Below are 20,068 nucleotides of genomic sequence, written 5' to 3' on the forward strand. Positions count from 1 at the left end.
TTTTTTGATGCAACTGGGTTTATTTACAAAGAACGTACAGAATCCTGCTTTTCCCAATGTAGGAGGCACAAATGGAGCAATTATTTAGCTTATAGCCCCAAGCCCCTTCAGCTAACAGACCCAAACACACTCACTCTAGCTTTTTCTAGAGTCATAGCCTACTGCTTGGCTTTCCGGCTTCTCTCTCTGTTCTTACCTGTCCATCCCTTCCCCCCTATTCTCCCCAACACCTACCCAAAGTGCTACTCCACCAAAATCTCCTGCACACACCTTTCATCTGAGGAGGGGGCTTATGCTTACAGTTATGTTCATTGAGAAATGTGAACCTTCAATCTCAATGGGGTTTTAACTCACCCCCTAATTTCACCCAGATCCTAACAGGATATAGAGCCTAGCACAGCAGGATCCTGGTTCCTGAGAAGGGCTCCTAGGCTTTACAGTAACATAAACAATAAGTTGCCTTAAATCCCAACTGAAATGCTGAAGGTAACAATGCCCCACTGAGTGCTGCCCGGAACAGTTTGGCACCTGCAGATCACTCAGCACAGGCTGGAAGAAGCGTCTTGCTCTCACGAGAGCCAGAGTCAGGCACAGGCACTGTTTAAAGCTATTTGAGAAAAGTGCACGTGTGTATTTAGCTGGGGGGGCGGGGAGCAGGTTCTGCATAATGGGGGCGCTGTAGAGCACAGAGGTTCAGGCATTTTTAGCACCACTGGGCTGTTTCTTCTCCGCTTGCCTGTTTGCTGGAGCCTCTTGTGCACTGGGTCCCGGGCCAGCTAACTTCCCCGAGAACCCCTCCAGCCGTGCGGACCTGCGCGAACTCCCTAACTGCGAGCGCCTCACACGCACCGAGTCTCCGCCCATTCCCCTAGGCCCTGCCCACCGCCCCGGCGGGCTCCTCCCTCGGCTCTAGGCCCCGCCCTCTCCCCGCTGAGCTATGGCACGCGGGGAGCGTCGAGCTGTGTTTTGTAATCGCCTCCGCCCCCTCCCCCACGCCGTGCCTCTCAGCCAATGGAGAGTGCACGTCGTGGTCAGGTGACGCAGCTTTTATGTAAGCCAGCGGCGGGTCTGCGGTGATGTTTGAAAGGGGGTTACGGTTTAACGGCCGCTCCGTGAAGCTACTGCTATAGGGCGCGTGGGTGCTGCGCCCGTAACCCGCTTAAGCGTCTACTCCCCCCCACCTCCCCGGTTGCGAGTGCCTCGGGGCCGTGCGCAGAGCGGAGCCCGGCTACAGCCGCGCCGCGCCGTGAGGAGCGCCACACCCCCCTCTGGGATCCGGACGGCGAGCGGGGCAGCAGGGTGGGGGCTCGCTGCAGGATGGCGGCGGCGTCGTCGGTGGCTGTGAGCTCGGAGGGGTCCCCGGAGCCAGGGGAGAGCGGGTGGCTCCGCGGGGAGCCCGAAGGGGAGCAGGAGCGGCTGCTGCGGCGCGGGGAGCTGCTGGCCCTGGGGAACCACCTGAAGGAAGCGCTGGAGACTTACTCGGCGGCGTTGCGTCTCGGGCAGCCTGCGGGACCCCGCCGCCTCGAGACCCTTGTGGACTGTCTGGTGCTGAACTACCGTCTCCGACAGGGGCTGGACTGGAGCCGGGCCCGGGAGGAGGGAGGCGGCGCGGCCGCAGGGCCGCTGACCTGCTGCGGCTGCCGGGGCTTCCTGGGCGAGCCGGTGACCGCTCCGTGCGGGCACAGCTACTGCCGCCGCTGCCTCCGGAGGGAGCTGCGCTCCCGCTGCCGCCTGTGCCGGGACCTGCTGCTGCCGCCGGACGGGGGTGGCCCCGCCGCCCAGCTCCGGACCAGCGTCGTCCTCAGCCAGTTGGCGGAGAAGTGGTTCCCGGCCGAGTGTGAGAGGGCGCGGACCGGCAACCGGCTGGGGGAGCTGCTGAGCCAGGGGCGCTTCCGGGAGAGCCTGAGCGCCGCCAGCCAGGCCTTGCGAGCAGGTAATGGGCAGCGGGGGAGGCCGACTCAGCTTGCGCGCTGGGTCCTGGCTCCCCCCCCCCCGTTTGCACCCGGGGGGCAGGGTGAGGGGACCCGCTTCGGCCGAGACTTGGCTCCTCGGGTGTGCCGCTGGGAGCTGGGTGTCTTTGTCAGGCTCCTGTCACTCCATCTCCCCCGTGCCCCTCTCCTCCCTTTACAGCTCAGTCGGGGAGGAGTCGAAGCCGGGATGAAGTAAGCGGCTGAAATCATGAGGGGAAGCTGGCAGGGGCAGGCCCTTTGAAACAAGTCTGAAGTTTGCTAGCGCTCCAAGAGTTGACTTTTCTAATGTCACTAACTTACTACGGGAACGAGCAGCGAGAGAACTGATTGTGGGGCTGCAAGAGGGCTGTCTGGTGAGCAGATACACGTGAGGGGGTACGTGTGGAGTGGGGCACACTGCCCCTCTACTGCAAACCTTTTCCCAAGCCAGCTTTTTCCTTGCCTCCGACATAGACATTGTTGGACGGTGACAGGGTATCTTAGAACCGCGCCTGCTGTATTTGCCTTGTTTCCAAAGAGAGAGCTGTTTTCCCAGCCTTTCAAGTGTGTCACTGAGACAATTCCCAGCAGGCCAGACCTAGTTGCATAAGCAGACGGGGCATGGAGGGGGACAGGTTGTGTAATGCTAGTGACATCACAGATGGGTGTGGTAGGAGTTTTATAATCCACTGTTGCTAGAGAGGGCAAGCGGGAGGTGAAAGAGTGTGCTTGGATTATTATTTATGGAGCACTGACAGGAGCTTGGCTCTGTACATACTCATATGTGGTCACTGTATCAGTGAGGTTAGTCTAGCTCACCCAAGCATTTTGATACCATAGAGATGAGCAAGACATAAACACCTAGACAGAAACAATGCCAGGTTCCCTCTTATGGTGCCTTAGATCCGGTATGGAAGACTGAATTTGGTTAAGTGCTAGTATCTTTATTTTCACTATGGTTGTTCAGAAACTTAGTCTGAAATTATACCTTTTTAACATTTCATTTTTAATACTTGGGCACTGCATTTATGGAATTGCCAGCTGCAGAGGGAAAAAAGTTTAGATATCAAACTAACATATTCATTTGACACAAGTCTCTTTTTTCTGGTCCATACTAGGGAGAAATGTTAGCTGCCATTTCAGAATAAACTGTCAAAATCAAATCTTAAACAGGAGTGTAACAGAATATTTCAGACATCTCTTGGAAGCATAATATGTGTGGATGTAAACTATTTTGATTGTAGCAATGTCCTAAACTGTTTTTTAGCGCAGTTGTAGCATCCTGTGTCAATGGGGCCAAAGAAGCATGGAGTGTTGAGAGTGATTTATTTTTAAACTAGAAACTTCTTAAGAATTAAGTATTTTATTTTAATGATCTAGAATTTAGCATTGTGGCACACATAGAAGGGAATCAAACGAAGTAAAATCTAAATGGCTTTTGGATTGTAAATGGGTCTCTGTGATTATAAACATTTATATGGAAGACACACATCACTTTATGGTTTAGGATTTTTGAGGAAGTGGAAGAAGAGAGATGGATTTGTCTGGTTAGACATTAAGAACCTAAAGGATCTCTTCTCCTCCCCTCCATGGCACAGCTTATGGCTCTGACTGTCATAATAGTTGAGGTGTCTATGAATGAAGAGTTTCAGAGTAGCAGCTGTGTTAGTCTGTATCTGCAAAAAGAACAGGAGTCCTTGTGGCACCTTAGAGACTAACACATTTATTTGAGCATAAGCTTTCGTGGGCTACAGCCCACTTCATCGAATGCATAAACTGGAACATACAGCAAGAAGATATTTATACATACAGAGAACATGAAAAGGTGGAAGTAGCCATACCAAATGTAAGAGGCCAGTCAATTGAGATGAGCTATCATCAGCAGGAGAAAAAAGTTAATTGTATCTAATTTGCATATTAAAGTTCAACACTCTCTCTTTGTATGGGTTGTAGATCTTCGATGAGGGGCTGGAGAGGTTTTAGTTGGGGGCTGAAGGTGACGGCTAGTGACATTCTGTTATTTTCTTTGTTGGGCCTGTCCCTGTAGTAGGTAACACCACTAGCCGTTCTTTTTTATGAATGAAGAGTGTTTTAATTACATTGTTGTACCAAGTTTACATTTAAGCTTGGGTTTAACAAATGGCAGGTAAAACCTGAAAACATAGCTTTCAATCATAATATTTATCCATAGTTTTCTTATGCAGATTATTCATGCATATATTAGATTGCAGATTTAGAGATTTACTCAGACCACAATCCTTTGTACATTGTCTTTTCCTTTGTATAGCCCAAAAAACTCAGTGTTCCAAGTACTGACTAATTAAACAATAAAAGTTGTTACTCCATGTGGTAGTTCTAACGTGCTAGAGGTGTTTAAGACAGCTGTATAAATCTAGAATAGATGTCATACATATGTAGAGACCTTTAAATTCATTGATCTGTGTTCTTATAAAACATTCCTGTAAAGTAAATAAGGCAAATATACAATTCTGTTAGTATATATTCTGAGCTATTGGCAGGCAAGTTTTTATTTTCCCCTCCAGTAACATAGAGGAATTCTCACAAAGGCTCAGTTTGAGAGAGAGGGAAACGATATTAGCTTACTCTTTTTTTTAAAAAAAATAATTCCCTTAGTTCAGATATGTTTTAAAGAAGCTTTTCTCCTTGTCAGCCCATCTTAGTTCCACTTTACCCAGACATACAGTCCAAAATCTGATTGACATAAATCTGTTGCCCTAAACTGAACTTAATGCCATAAACTCAGCTTTAGTTAGGTTAAGAGAAGATGAGTTGTAAAGGAACAAATCCTTATTTAGATAACTGCTTTTAATAACTCTCTCCTATTATTTGGGATGTGAATTAATTATAAACATGGAAGTTTGCCCCTAACTCTTCACAAATGTGGGGATGGGTAGTTCTTACGCTGAATAAGTTGAAATGAAGTAGAAGTCAGTAAAGGGATGCTGTCAGGTTAAAATCAGAATAAAGGCATCTTGAGTCTTTTAGCTTAGCATGTACCTCCTATTCCCCACATAACTGATATAGGTGCAACTCCACCACTTAGTAAATTATACTGTGATCATAAATAGTGTGATCTGAATTTTGTAGCTTTCTTTTTGTCTTGTGTATTTTCAAAACATTTTTTAGCATATCCAAAATACCGTAATACTTATTTGATTCCCTCCTGAATAACATTTTAATTTGGTGAAACTGAAAGTTTTGAAGTACAAATGTATATCTTACAGTTTATGCTGCTTGCTTATTTTTTGATATCTTTGTTTGAACAATTAAACTGGCTAGTTGTATTCTCACTTCCGTACTTTGTAATAGAACAGTGGTTTGATGTTTGCAATCTAGATGTTGCATGGATATATTTTTAGTTTTTACAAAAAGCATGTGCTTAACCTAAAGTTGGGGCCAAAGCTGACCTGACAGTATTTTCCCCGGAGCACTGCTTTACTGTGTTATATCTAAATTCAGATATATTGGGTTGCATTACATTGGGGTAGAGGTGTAATTTCAAGTACTATACCTGTTGCCAAGTCCCCTATCAGTGCTTGTGGTTTTTTATAGTGTCATATTCCTTGAGACCTTTTCTCTATAACACTTGGAATCCTGACACACAGTAGTGCTTGAGAATTGTAGTTAAATTGATCAGTCTAACTTCCTGGCCTAGACAGAGTGAAATGTTAACTTACTTCTTACAGCAGAAAAGGTTAAAAGTAAATTAGACTTTTTTATAACCGGCATAAGTGCTTTGAACTAAAATGATTTTACTTTTCTCGGTAGTGTCTCTGTGCAAAGGTAAGACATTTAAAAAAAAAAAGTCTAAAAGTGTAATGTACATGTGACTGCAAAAGTAACTTGCAGATACGTTGACTGTCCATGTTAAGTATATTACAAACTTTATCTGGGCGTCTTGAGTAGGTTTCAAATTTTACCATTTTGTTCATTTTTACAACTAAGTAGTTTTATCTAGGTTTTTTAAATTAAAACCTAAGATTATGTAAGTACTTTAGAATGGACTATCTTTAAGATTTAAGGGAGGTTCCAAATATTTTGCAAAGCATTTGATGCAAACATTGTTTTCAAAACTGTTAAATTTAGGGAAGCCATTGCATTTTTTAAAAAATAGTCTAGTATGCTTGTGGGTTTTGTTATCTTAGAGGAATGTTTAACTTTTTTAGTTGGGTCAAAGTGTGTGTGTGTGTGTATGTATGTATGTATGTATGTATATAAAACTAAAAATATTTTGTTTTCAGATCCCAGTGACTTGATGTTAAGAGTTTACAGAGCTGAATCATATGCTGGCCTCCAAGAGTTTAAAACCGCCATAGACGATCTAAATTTTATCATCTCTAAAATGTCAGATTGGCCAGAGGTAAGTTGGTTTGCAATCTGTGTTTTTTTTTTTTTAAATCTGAATTGTCTACAATGCTAAATTATGATCAAATCGCATCAAAATAATTTGGCTGACCCAGTTACTCTTACTTTATTTAAACTTTCAAATTAGTGTTGTCTGAATGCTTGATTTAAAGAACAAAAACAAACCCACCCTTAAATCTGGGAGCCAGTGAGATGTGAAAAATTTTGCTTTTCTGCATCCTTCTTTATATTTTTATCAATTTTGATTTTAAACTCTTCAGGGTGGAAGCAGAGAAAGTCTTGTCCTTTTTTATTTTCTTTTCTTTTTGTCAGTGAATTTCCCTGATGCTACGTGAATATTAAAAAAAAAAAAAGGACAATTTTTTTGTTCTTGTATGATAAATAGACCTCCCCCCTTCAAAAACAAACAAACAAACAAAAAGGATTAGTCCCAATCCACCAGTGAGTCACAGGAAGGTTCTAGGTGGGTTGCCACATTCCGGGCTCTTATAACTTATCACTGAGCCCTGGCCTAGGGAAACCTAAATTTCTTCTGTCCTGGAGAGGAGCTTATTGAGAGCAAGCCTCTCTCTCACTGACGACCCCACTGTGGTGGCTTCCATCCCTCAGGGCTGGGCCTGGCTCCCCGCTTGGACATTGTAACCTGGTGCATGGTGTCTCAGTGCCAAACCTTAGTGGTGCTGTAAACCCATGCACCTGGTTACAATATCAATCAGGTTTGGCCCAGCTACTCGCCTGTCATGGACAGGAGCCGCTGCCACTGTTGCAAGATGAGAAAGTTGCGGGCTTGGTCTCCAGCTCCCCCTTACCTCTGCACCAGGCTGGGATTAGGGTTGCGGTGCCTGCACTGGGAGTGCTATATGCAATGGTGGGTCACAAAAAGACAAAATGCAGTTGATGAGTCACCTTAGTAAAATGTTTGGGAACTCCTGGACAAGGCTAAAGATGTTTGCTTTCAAACCAGAGAAAGTCTATTACCATTTTGTTACTATTAAATAGACAACTCTATTTTATTAGTATTAAGTTTTAAACTAGCTTGCTGTTACAGGCTCGGTTTTGACGTGCCCTGTAGTTTGGCAAAACCTAACTAAGCTGTCTGAAACTTCAGACTTCTGCTCTATGCTGTCTTTCTAAAAAAACGTGGATGAGGCATTTGGGAAGCAAGATCGTCAGAAGCTGAGGTGGTTTTCACTTCTGAAACATCTTGCTCATGAGTTTTTTGTTGCAGTTTTGATTCTAAAACAGCTTTTTGTAAGTCTGGATTTGTTTAAAATTGGTCTTGGCATATTTGCGTGACTGTGGTGAAAGAAGGGGGAGGGCAAGGCAATACATGGGTTGGAAGAATTTGGAAAGGATGGGGTCCCTATGGTTTGTTAGCTTTGCTTGGATTTCTGGCAGAGCAGTTTGTTTCAGAATGGTGAAGCCTGCAAAAATCTCCATGGTGGAGCTAAAAGGAGGGACACCATTAACTGGAAATCTAATCCTGTCCATAAACTGCTTTAGTGTCTAGTGTTACCTCTGCCCCTGAGTCCCCCTGGCAGTTTTTGTGGTCTTATAGGCACAGTATCCTGTTTTTAAATGTTTTTTCACTCTCCTTTTATATAAAAGACTTGCAAAAGGAGGAAAATGACTGTATAGAAGAAATAATAAAACTGACAACACACAATGGAGTCAAATGCACAACGTAAACAAACTAAAAACAAAGTGCTTTTCTGTATTCTTTGGCTCTAACAAAAGCAGCTTTTTTTTTCAGATGGAAGTATTTTTTTTTTATGTTGGTGTTTCTTCAATATGCCTTTCAGTTCCTGAAGGGGGAAAATTTTCAACAGCTATTAGTGCAAGTGAATTTATCTTGTGAATTAAAAATGAAGATATTTCTTGTCTTAAAGTGGTTATCAAAAACTTCCTGAAAGACCATCAATGCCTTCAGCTCACACATAAGGTGTGATAGTTACATAGGGTGAAAGATTTTTGATTCTCCAATATGTGTTTTCAGGCTATGTAATTTTAAATGTTACCTTAATTTTGAATTTCCAGGCTTTGTTTTTTTTAAAGAGAAATTATCGTTCACTTAAGAGAAAACACTTGAAAATGTAAATATTTACAAATTTAACTCCAGCTTAACAAGTTCATTGCTTGGGAATTGTGGATGACTCCGGGTGTGGTACAGGTAGCTGTAATCACTTAAAGGCAGGATCTTTCTGGGAAAATGTGCAGTAGGTAACTTAGTGTGGAGATTTGAATGCAAATTGAATTATATCTGCAAATATCTCACTTTAGAGTTCTGCACTTAGTATGAAAATATAAGCACTCACATTCAATTTTTTCTCATTAAAGCATTTAAACATTAAATAACACTTGGAGTAGTCCTGTAAGCGGAGGTGCACACAGTTGTCAGCCAGGACTAAAAACTTCAGATTTTTATATCGTTCTTAGAAGACATTTCTCTTCATACCTGGTTTTGAAGTAGAGAGAGACTCATTTTCATTGTTAGATAAATAAAACTACATTTTTCCCAAGCTCTTATCTGTCAATAAAACTTAATTTACAGAAATACTAAATCCTCCTTGTGGCAAAACTCGTTCAAAATGTGCTTTCAGAACGTATGTTCACTTCTCCGTATACCTGGAGAGAAATTCAGGTTCTTGTGAACAAAGCTTCTCAAAAATTGAGTTTGCTCTATAGCTTCCTCCAACAAAGTCCGAAGACCTTTTTAGCCCCCATTCCTAAAAAGGTGGACATGTAGGAAATCCTTCATACAAGGAAAGCCTTGTATGACATGTAGAGAAATCCTTCTCTTCTCCAAGAAATCTGCCTCGGATGAGTAGAGGCAGAGATTTCCTTAGGAGGAAACTTGCTTTCATCGAACAGCCATTGTAGGGAAACTATCGCAGCCATTTGTTGTGGAATTACAGAAGTCACTCCATAGGTAAAGCTGCAGTGAATTTCCTTTTTATAAACTTGGTTTTGGCCCACTTATCTAAAATTATTATAAAAAGTCATATTGGCCTCAATATTGTTAGGAAAAGTTGTAGTGAATTGGACAAGGTGTTTCTGAATTATGACACCCTAAATGTGTACATCAGGATTCAAAAAGTCCTAGGTTTTCATCTTTTCATAGCAAAAAAATCTGAAAGGAGAGAGAATCTAGTTTACTGACTCGTAAATGAGATCTAGTTATCTAGTGCTCAGGAATGAAATTAGTTGATTAAAGTCAAGTATCAAAAGTTTTTAACTTTTGTATTTGGAACAGAGCTCAAATAAACTTAATACTTCATATTACATGATTGCTGGAGACATGAGTTTTCAATTTTAAAAAATGGTAAGTAGCTAGCTTTTTCGCTAGGTTAGAGCAGAGGGCTTCAGCAGTGTGAGAATTATTGTCACTGGGGAGACTTGTCAATGGAAAAGGTAGCTGATAGGGGAGGGTGAGGGACCATTTGTTAATTTAAAGCCTAGCTCAGACCACGTGGAGCCTCTTTTAGCTCTGTTCCAGCATCCCCACCCTCCCTATCCTGTACTGGTAGCTTGGACACTATTTTGCAGATGCTGCAAGTCTGACCAGTTGCCTGTTTTGGGATCAAGAAGGAATTTTTCTTCTTATAAAAGCCAAATTGGCCAAGGCCTGGGTCATGCAGTTAAATAGGAGTAGGATTGAGTAAATAGTGAAAGTACTTGGTAAGGACATTAATTTGTTGCAACTTGGCAGTCAGTTTCCACTGGGGTTAAAAGAAATGGTTCCCAGAATTGAAAGATCTGGGATTTTACTGATGGATCTTGTGCTTATGGGATAAGGAGAGATCTTCATGGGCTGAGGTCCCCCCCCCTTAATACCTGTTGCCCCCTTTTGGGTAGGATTAGGGTGATAGGACTCAGAAGAGCTGAGTTCTAGGGGTAGGCTGAGGAGAGTCTACTCCAAGTTATGGGTTGTATAGTAGGACCACTGTAGCTCCCACACTGGACCCATTTAAAATGCTTGGTTTGTATGAGTATAGGTATGACAGGGCAGGTAGCGCCTCTCTTCTTTGTTAAGCTGTAACTTTATTAAATTTATCACTTAAAATCCATCCCTATGTTTTCCTCTTTTTCTATCATCTGGATATGATGGCAATTTTTCCACTCAAAGGCTTGTGGGGTGGGAGATGGCACATGGCAACACAAATTTCAAGTCTTAGTATAGGGATTTTACCTTTTCCTGCAGTCCTCAAAAGTAAGTAGGAGAGTGTACCCCACAAAGCCGCCATCTTACCCAGTCTCCCTTTCCTGTGGACTTCCTAAATAGGGGAGTGCTGTTCCTGCAGACCTTGAAATACAGTAAAACCTCAGAGTTACGAACTGACCAATCAACCACACACCTCATTTGGAACCAGAAGTATGCAATCAGGCAGCATCAGAGAAGGAAGAAAAGCAAACACAGTACAGTACTGTGTTAAATGTAAACTACTAAAAAAAATAAAAAATAAAAAAAAAGATTTCATGGGGTAAGGAAACTCTGCTTGTTTCATTTAAATTAAGGTGGTTGAAAGCAGCATTTTTATTCTGCATAGTAAAGTTTAAAAGGTATATTAAGCAGGGTGGATACAAATAAATGAATTTTAGAAATAATAAAAATGGATTTTTACTTGTTGGATTTTTTTATTTAAATCAGATTTTTTTTAAATAAAATGCTTTTTGAGGAGAAAATTAAAACTATCCTTAGGTTAAGATACATTGTAGCTCAAAGATATCTCATCCTGGAATAGGGATTATAAATTCTAATTCTATAATATGAGACAATATAGTCATGTAATTTACAAAAAATTTTCTTAAACAAGTTCCAATAGTTCATGGATTAGGGATTGGAAGAACAGAACAGGTCATGCTGCGGAGGGGGGGGGGGGGAGTGGTGCTATATGTGAAAGAAAATGTAGAATCAAATGAAGTAAAAATCTTAAGTGAATCCACATGTTCCATAAAATCTCTATGGATAGTAATTTCATGCTCTAATAAGAACATAACATTAAGGATCTATTATCGACCACCTGACCAGGACAGTGATAGTGATGATGAAATGCTAAGGGAAATTAGAGAGGCTATCAAAATTAAGAACTCAGTAATAGTGGGGGATTTCAGTTATCCCCATATTGACTGGGAACATGTCACCTCAGGACGAAATGCGGAGACACAATTTCTCGATACTTTAAATGACTGCTTTTTGGAGCATCTGGTATGGGAACCCACAAGGGGAGAGGCAACTCTCGATTTAGTCTTGAGTGGAGCGCAGGAGCTGGTTCAAAAGGTAACTATAACAGGACTGCTTGGAAATAGTGGCCATAATATAATAACATTTAACATCTCTGTGGTGGGAAGAACATCTCAACAGCCCAGCACTGTGGCTTTTAACTTCAAAAAGGGGAACTATGCAAAAATGAGGGGGTTAGTTAAACAGAAATTAAAAGGTACAGTGACTAAAGTGAAATCCCTGCAAGCTGCATGGACACTTTTTAAAGACACCATAATAGAGGCTCAACTTAAATGTATACCCCAAATTAAGAAACACAGTAAAAGAACTAAAAAAGAGCCACTGTGGCTTAACAACCATGTAAAAGAAGCCGTGAGAGATAAAAAGGCATCTTTTAAAAAGTGGAAGTCAAATCCTAGTGAGGTAAATAGAAAGGAGCATAAACATTGCCAAATTAAGTGTAAAAATGTGATAAGAAAAGTCAAAGAGGAGTTTGAAGAATGTCTAGCCAAAAACTACAAAGGTAATAACAATGTTTTTTTAAATACATCAAAATCAGGAAGCCCGCCAAACAACCAGTGGGCCCCCTGGATGATCAAGATACAAAAGGAATGCTTAAAGACGATAGTCATTGCGGAGAAACTAAAAGGATTCTTTTCTTCAGTCTTCACAGCTGAGGATGTTAGGGAGATTCCCAAACCTGAGCCAGCTTTTGTAGGTGACAAATCTGAGGAACTGTCACAGATTGAAGTGTCACTAGAGGAGGTTTTGGAATTAATTGATAAACTTAACAGTGACAAGTCACTGGGGCCGGGTGGCATTCACCCAAGAGTTCTGAAAGAACTCAAATGTGAAGTTGCGGAACTATTAACTATTGTTTGTAACCTGTCCTTTAAATCGGCTCCTGTACCCAATGACTGGAAGATAGCTAATGTAATGCCAATATTTAAAAAGGGCTCTAGAGGTGATCCTGGCAATTACGGACCGGTAAGTCTAACATCAGTGCCAGGCAAATTAGTTGAAACAATAGTAAAGAATAAAATTGTCAGACACCTAGAAGAACATAAATTGTTGGGCAGAAGTCAACATGGTTTCTGTAAAGGGAAATCGTGTTTTACTAATCTATTAAAGTTCTTTGAAGGGGTCAGCAAACATGTGGACAAGGGGGATCCAGTGGACATAGTGTACTTAGATTTCCAGAAAGCCTTTGACAAGGTCCCTCGCCAAAGGCTCTTAAGAACATAAGAGAGGCCGTACCGGGTCAGACCAAAGGTCCATCTAGCCCAGTATCTATCTACCGACAGTGGCCAATGCCAGGTGCCCCTGAGGGAGTGAATCTAACAGGCAATGATCAGTGATCTCTCTCCTGCCATCCATCTCCATCCTCTGACGAACAGAGGCTAGGGACACCATTCTTACCCATTCTGGCTAATAGCCATTTATGGACTTAGCCACCATGAATTTATCCAGTCCCCTTTTAAACATTGTTATAGTCCTAGCCTTCACAACCTCCTCAGGTAAGGAGTTCCACAAGTTGACTGTGCGCTGTGTGAAGAACTTCCTTTTATTTGTTTTAAACCTGCTGCCTATTAATTTCATTTGGTGACCCCTAGGTCTTGTATTATGGGAATAAGTAAATAACTTTTCCTTATCCACTTTCTCAACATCACTCATGATTTTATATACCTCTATCATGTCCCCCCTTAGTCTTCTCTTTTCCAAACTGAAGAGTCCTAGCCTCTTTAATCTTTCCTCATATGGGACCCTCTCTAAACCCCTAATCATTCTAGTTGCTCTTTTCTGAACCTTTTCTAGTGCTAGAATATCTTTTTTGAGGTGAGGAGACCACATCTGTACACAGTATTCGAGATGTGGGCATACCATGGATTTATATAAGGGCAATAATATATTCTCAGTCTTATTCTCTATCCCCTTTTTAATGATTCCTAACATCCTGTTTGCTTTTTTGACCGCCTCTGCACACTGCGTGGACATCTTCAGAGAACTATCCATGATAACTCCAAGATCTTTTTCCTGACTCGTTGTAGCTAAATTAGCCCCCATCATGTTGTATGTATAGTTGGGGTTATTTTTTCCAATGTGCATTACTTTACATTTATCCACATTAAATTTCATTTGCCATTTTGTTGCCCAATCACTTAGTTGTGTGAGATCTTTTTGAAGTTCTTCACTATCTGCTTTGGTCTTAACTATCTTGAGTAGTTTAGTATCATCTGCAAACTTTGCCACCTCACTGTTTACCCCTTTCTCCAGATCATTTATGAATAAATTGAATAGGATTGGTCCTAGGACTGACCCTTGGGAAACACCACTAGTTACCCCTCTCCATTCTGAGAATTTACCATTAATTCCTACCCTTTGAGAACTGGTTAAAGGACAGGGAACAATCCATGAAAGGACCTTTCCTTTTATCCCATGACAGCTTAATTTACATAAGAGCCTTTGGTGAGGGACCTTGTCAAATGCTTTCTGGAAATCTAAGTACACTATGTCCACCAGATTTATGTCCAACTTACATAAATTAAGTTGTCATGGGATAAAAGGGAAGGTCCTTTCATGGATTGAGAACTGGTTAAAGGACAGGGAACAAAGGGTAGGAATAAATGGTAAATTCTCTGAATGGAGAGGGGTAACTAGTGGTGTGCCCCAAGGGTCTGTCCTAGGACCAATCCTATTTAACTTATTCATAAATGATCTGGAGAAAAGGGTAAAAAGTGAGGTGGCAAAGTTTGCAGATGATACTAAACTGCTCAAGATAGTTAAGACCAAAGCAGACTGTGAAGAACTTCAAAAAGATCTCACACAACTAAGTGATTGGACAACAAAATGGCAAATGAAATTTAATGTGGATAATTGTAAAGTAATGCACATGGGAAAAAAATAACCCCAACTATACATACAATATGATGGGGGCTAATTTAGCTACAACAAGTCAGGAAAAAGATCTTGGAGTCATCGTGGATAGTTCTCTGAAGACGTCCACCCAGTGTGCAGAGGCGGTCAACAAAGCAAAGAGGATGTTAGGAATCATTAAAAAGGGGATAGAGAATAAGACTGAGAATATATTATTGCCCTTATATAAATAGATGGTATGCCCATATCTTGAATACTGCGTACAGATGTAGTTGTCTCATCTCAAAAAAGATATACTGGCACTAGAAAAGGTTCAGAGAAAGACAACTGAAAAGATTAGGGGTTTGGAACGGGTCCCATATGAGGAGAGATTAAAAAGGCTAGGACTTTTCACCTTGGAAAAGAGGAGACTAAGGGGGGGATATGATAGATATAACTGTAAAAACTAACCTGAAAAGATTTTCAAAATAAATCACTGTTTAAAAATGTATAGTGTGTACCTTCTAAAAATGAAACTACCATATATACTTGTTCATAAACTGAATAGTTTTGGTAAAAAAGTGATGCATCAAAGAGTGGGGGTCGGCTTATAAACGGGTATTACACCAAAATTTGATTATTTTAAACTCCTATGGAATCATTGAATAATACATTGTCGCTTTTGTTTATCTGGAGCGTCTGCAGGCATGGAGCCCCTCAGCTCCCTGTGGCCGCAGTTCGCTGTTTCCAGCCAATGGGAGCTGTGGGAAGTGGCGCACCACTTGCCGCAGCTCCCATTGGCTGGGAACAGTAAACCGTGGACACTGGGAGCTGAGGGACTCCGTGCCTGCAGACGCTCCAAGTAAACAAAACATCCCGACCTGCCAGCGGCTTACCCTGATGGGCCGGGAGCCAAAGTTTGCCAACTCCTGAAATATAAGGTTGGCTTATGAAAGGGTCATACAGTTTTTGTATTTTTACCTAACCATCTTGAGGGGTCAGCTTATAAACGAACAGGCTAATGAATGAGTACAGATGCAACATCTATCTCTGAGTTGCGAAGAATATGTATTAAGGTTATAACAACCAACAAGAATGTACTTTTATGTAGAAAACCATCATTAAATTGAGTCTTCCTGACTAGTGATTTAAATTAAATCCACCCTGGTATTAAGTCAATGCTCAGTTGTAAACTTTTGAAAGAACAACCATAATGTTTTGTCACGAACATTTCAGAGTTATGAACAATCCCCATTCCCGAGTTATAACTCTGCGGTTCTACTGTAGCTGTGTGGAGGAAGGAGACTAGAGAGCATAGTATGTTCCTTCTTTCTGTGGACCTTCTAAGGTCTGCAGAAGAGGTACATTTTCTTCCCTACCACAAGATCTCTAATTCTCACCTCCATGTGAGATGGAAAAGACATGCAATGCCCTAGTGTGCCCGAATATTAATATTCTAGTTTCTTTAATGAAAGTATGAAAATATTAAGTGTTACTTCTATATTTTCAGATTTACTTCAGGAAAGCAAAGGTGCTTCATGATGCTGGGTTTGTAGGTGATGCCTTACAACTGTTCCTACAGTGCTTATCCCTTGATGAGGATTTTGTTCCAGCAAAGCTAGAAGTGGAAAAGGTAACTTGTATTTATAAACTGTGCTTCTCTCTCTCTCTCTTAGTTGGCCCACTTTACCCTAGAATCTCAGTCTTCAGTGTATTTATGCTCATCACATCTGTAATTGTAAAATGAAGTTCAACTAAAGTTTGGGTGATTTATTTTCACATATCTAATTTTCTGTGTAGAGGGTCCCAATGTACTTGGATGCAATAAGAGGTTGTGTGCCCATGTATTCCACAAAAATACTTTTTTTTTTTTAAGTTGGTTTAGGGGAGAATATGTATACTTAACCCAGTTAGCATTCTAGTTCGTATGGTTTTCAAGTAAAACAGAAATCAGATTTTTATACTTTCCAGTAGGTGTCAAACAAATTTGAGTAAGAAATCAAACACTTTAAGCTTTTCATTCTGTGGAAATAAATATCTCTGTGCTGTCAACTTTGCACAATACAGATTAACATTTTTGGAGAACTGCATCTTGTTTAGTTACACAACACCTAAATAAGAGTTGGGAGAAGATAATTATTTTCCTATAAGGGGGGAATTTAAGAGCTTAACTTGTGTATAAAGATAAGGATATAAACCTTTCAATTAGGAGAACTACTACTGAACTGAACTTGTGCTACAGCTGATTATAAGGAAGAGAATAAGTGGAAGGGTATATTTAAAATAAGAAATTTTGATACAAAGTAAGCTTCTTCATGGTGATTATGTAGCTATATTAACTAAAGTTTTATAGCTGAATCTTTTCCCCCAATCTTAATGTTAAGATGTTTATCTTATAGACATTGTATGATTTGCTGTCACCAGAAAATGTGAGAGAGAGTCTGAAGGAATCTGCTTGGAGTTCACCTCATATTCGAAATAAACCTTTTACACTTGGTTCTGAAATGGAAGAGTCTGGCTGTAATCTACAGCTTTGTCCAGAGCAGGTAAGTAATTAAAACCATATAGTATTATATGTATTTTTCCCCTTGGTTAGTAGACAAACTCAGGGCATCAGAACTTAAGCTATTTATCAAAGTTTTATTAAGCTCCTTTCCTAATGGACACACATGCTGCTACATCTTTCTTCCTGCTAGTTGCAGACTTTCCGGTTAGATTTCATGAATCAGCTGGAAAGTACTGTAATTTTTTGACAATTCGTAAGGCACAATCTAGTGAACTTTTTCATTATTTAAGATTTAACGCTAATAGCTCCAAAATAAAAAGGATATTATTATAGATTTCTTTTCCAAATAAAAATAATTCTAAATTTATTTTCCAAAATTATTTTCCTCTTTGAAGGAAACAGAGGCTTTTAATCCCTTTTTTAATTTCACCAAATGCCTTCTTGACTTGCCAAATTCCATAAATTAATCACTGAGTCTGGCCGTGCAGTGGAGAAGATTGTTGATATCTGAATTTGGCTTCAGCTTATTCATGTTCAGCTGTCATAAATGATAGCTGCAATTTGAAAATGAGAATAAGTATTGTTAACTTTGTTCATTTTATTTCTATAGAATTTAGGAGTGCCAGAGATAACAGTGGAGTCTTTCAGAGGAAGCCTAAATCGTGTACAATCTGTCCATGCTCTTAACTCAACAGAAAATCTTGCTAAAGGAGATGGATTAAAAAGGGTTTCTTCTGAACCTCTGCTTTCTAGCCAGGAAAAAGGTGCTCTCCTAAAAAGGAAGCTTTCCCTTTCAGAACAGGATGCAATCGTGTGTGACGATGGAAGAAGCAAACATAAAAAACCAGGAGGTAAATAGTCACTTAATGTCAATGTTAGACATACTTATTTTGATTTTGGTCTTGTGTTCAAACGGTATCTGCTCTTGTTTCTTTTAGAAACTACAAAAAGGGACGTTCCACAGCACTTAATTGATGTGGCAGATTTTGAGTGCTCTCTGTGTATGAGGTAATATTTACTATTTGTTTAGTATCTTCCATGTGACATCTGCATTATAGATGTGGGCAGATATGTTTTGTTATATGTAAACTGAGGCAAAGAGGTTATGCCTTGCCTTATTGTCTATTTTATTTGAGAATAGTGGATGCGTGAGGTTCTGTGGTCTGCAATGGGCATGAAGTCATGCTAGATGATGATGATGATCCCTTCTGGCCTTATAGTCTGAGTCTATGGGTATGTCTACACTGCAGTGTAAGCCCAGGGGTAGTAGAACTTGAGTTAGCAGACCCTGCATTTGTTAACCTAGAGCTTGCGCACATATGCTCATTTTTAACCCCAGATTAGGAATTGTTGAAGTCCCAACCTGGGGCTTCAGTGTCTTCACTGCATTATGTGAGCCTGAATCCAACTGAGCCCTCCCAAAATATGGTTGCTCTAGCCTTGTGATACTCCGACTAGGGCTCATGAGCTACAAGGGACTCTTTAATATGTCTCTTGTGGATCTTTGCAGCATATATTAAAATTATTCTGTGATTTTAATTATTAACCAATCTAAGTTATTAACTAAGCTTTTACTAAGTTAACCATTTGTAGTTGATAAAATAATACTTGGTTCATCATTTTGCTATGAAAATTATATCTATTCAAAAACTAAATTTCCTTTGTCATACTGTTTTTAAATATGAATATATAGTACTATAGTAAATGAATTAACAAATTCACACTACTATGACTCTCTTGGGTAATGTTGATCGCTAATTTGGCTTCTGAATCACTCAGGTTGGAGAATCGCTGCTCTAGCCTTTTGTTCATGGTGTCTGGTGGAAAAACTTTACTCTCCACTAAACTGGAACCTCCAGAAGACCAAAGAAAGTTGGTCGGTGGGATTGTGGAATACTTTTGATGGATTCCTGGAACACAAGTCCAGTGGAGTTGTCTACATTGCAGAGCAATAGGGCTTGAACCTGGGGTCTGAGTTTGACTCTGGCTTGGATCCTCCACTTCTATGGAGTCCTGGGACCCTTGGTCTGAGCTTTGGGTTAATGTGATGTGCATGTAGATAGAAGGAGGGGAATTAGACTTGAGCCTGAGTTTGAACCCTGGGCTTATGTTGCAGCATAGACATACGAATACCTAGACTTCTTGGGCCCTTGCTGTTACCCTTATTGTTGCAAACTAGTGGTTATGTCTACACAGCAGTGTAAGCCTGGGCTCAGATCTAACCCCCTTTGCGTCCACACACCAATTGTTCTAAACTAGAGCTCAAACCTAGGGTCCCAGGACTCTGCAGGGCTAGAGAGTCCGAGCCCATGTTAAGCTGGGACCTAGGGTCCGAGCCCTGTTGCTTTCCTGTGTGCACGTGTCCCTGCTTGACTCGATCCCAAAAGTCTTCTGGATGTACCCAAGAGTTTCTTGGGGAAAACTTCCTTAGTCCTCTCTGCGCCAACAGTCTGTGGTACAATCTATTGCACTCTGTTGCCATACCTCCTTGGGCAGAGGACAGCAGCTCAGGTCAGCGTTATCTGCTGAACACTAGTCTGCAAGCACACGATCAGAGAGTCTACAGGGTTTTTAATGGAGAGCGGTCAGAAGCTTTTTTGCAAAAAGCTGCTTCCTGGTCACAACAGCAGAGCCAGATTTTGGTGCACACTGCCTTCCCTTGCGTGCACTGCTCCAGAGGGGCCCAGGAGCAAGGGCCAGAGAGCATAGCAGGGACTAAGCAGCTGCCCTGCAGGGAGAGGAAGCTGCAGAGCTCCTTGCTCAACATGGCTAGGGAAGGATGATCCCCCAACACTGCAGTTGCTCCCCTTCCCTGCAGGGTAGCTGCTTGGTCCCTGCCCTGCTCTCTCTCCCACCCCACTGCCCTTCCTGGAGCTTCATGTGCAGGGGTGTCCAGGCAGTATGTGCTGTCAGGATGGTGAGTCGGAGCCAGCCCCAAAACCTCCCTGAAGCCTCCTGCAGCAGTGGCTTTGGCTCCTAGCTGCTGTGAAGAGCTTGCCCAGAGCAGGGATAGGTGGGAGTCATCTCTCCCATGGATCATCCCTCCCTTGGCTGTGCTAAGCCAGGAGTTCTGCTGCTCCCTGTCCCTGCAGGGTAGGCACTTGGTCCTACTCTGCTCTCTGTTCCTTGCTCCTAGCTCTCCCCCATCCCCGC

At 41.5% G+C, this 20,068-nt stretch overlaps 1 protein-coding gene across 3 annotated transcripts in view; it reads left to right on the forward strand.

Annotated features, from left to right (window-relative positions):
- The first annotated feature begins 1,015 nt into the window (after positions 1-1,015).
- The window catches only part of LONRF1 (LON peptidase N-terminal domain and ring finger 1), a 60,920-nt gene continuing 41,867 nt past the window's right edge, over positions 1,016-20,068 (forward strand). For 2 of the 3 annotated variants that reach the window (XM_039539529.1, XM_039539528.1), the window contains exons 1-6: positions 1,016-1,933; positions 6,212-6,330; positions 15,920-16,042; positions 16,809-16,955; positions 17,526-17,766; positions 17,854-17,923. In XM_039539529.1, coding sequence (XP_039395463.1) covers positions 1,318-1,933; positions 6,212-6,330; positions 15,920-16,042; positions 16,809-16,955; positions 17,526-17,766; positions 17,854-17,923 — 1,316 coding nt within the window. In that variant the 5' untranslated portion in view covers positions 1,016-1,317. The remainder of the gene's footprint in view (positions 1,934-6,211; positions 6,331-15,919; positions 16,043-16,808; positions 16,956-17,525; positions 17,767-17,853; positions 17,924-20,068) is intronic. The other variant, XM_039539526.1, reaches the window with a different exon arrangement.

This window comes from Mauremys reevesii, linkage group 5, assembly GCF_016161935.1.
Source record: "Mauremys reevesii isolate NIE-2019 linkage group 5, ASM1616193v1, whole genome shotgun sequence".
Classification (NCBI taxonomy): Eukaryota; Metazoa; Chordata; order Testudines; family Geoemydidae; genus Mauremys; species Mauremys reevesii.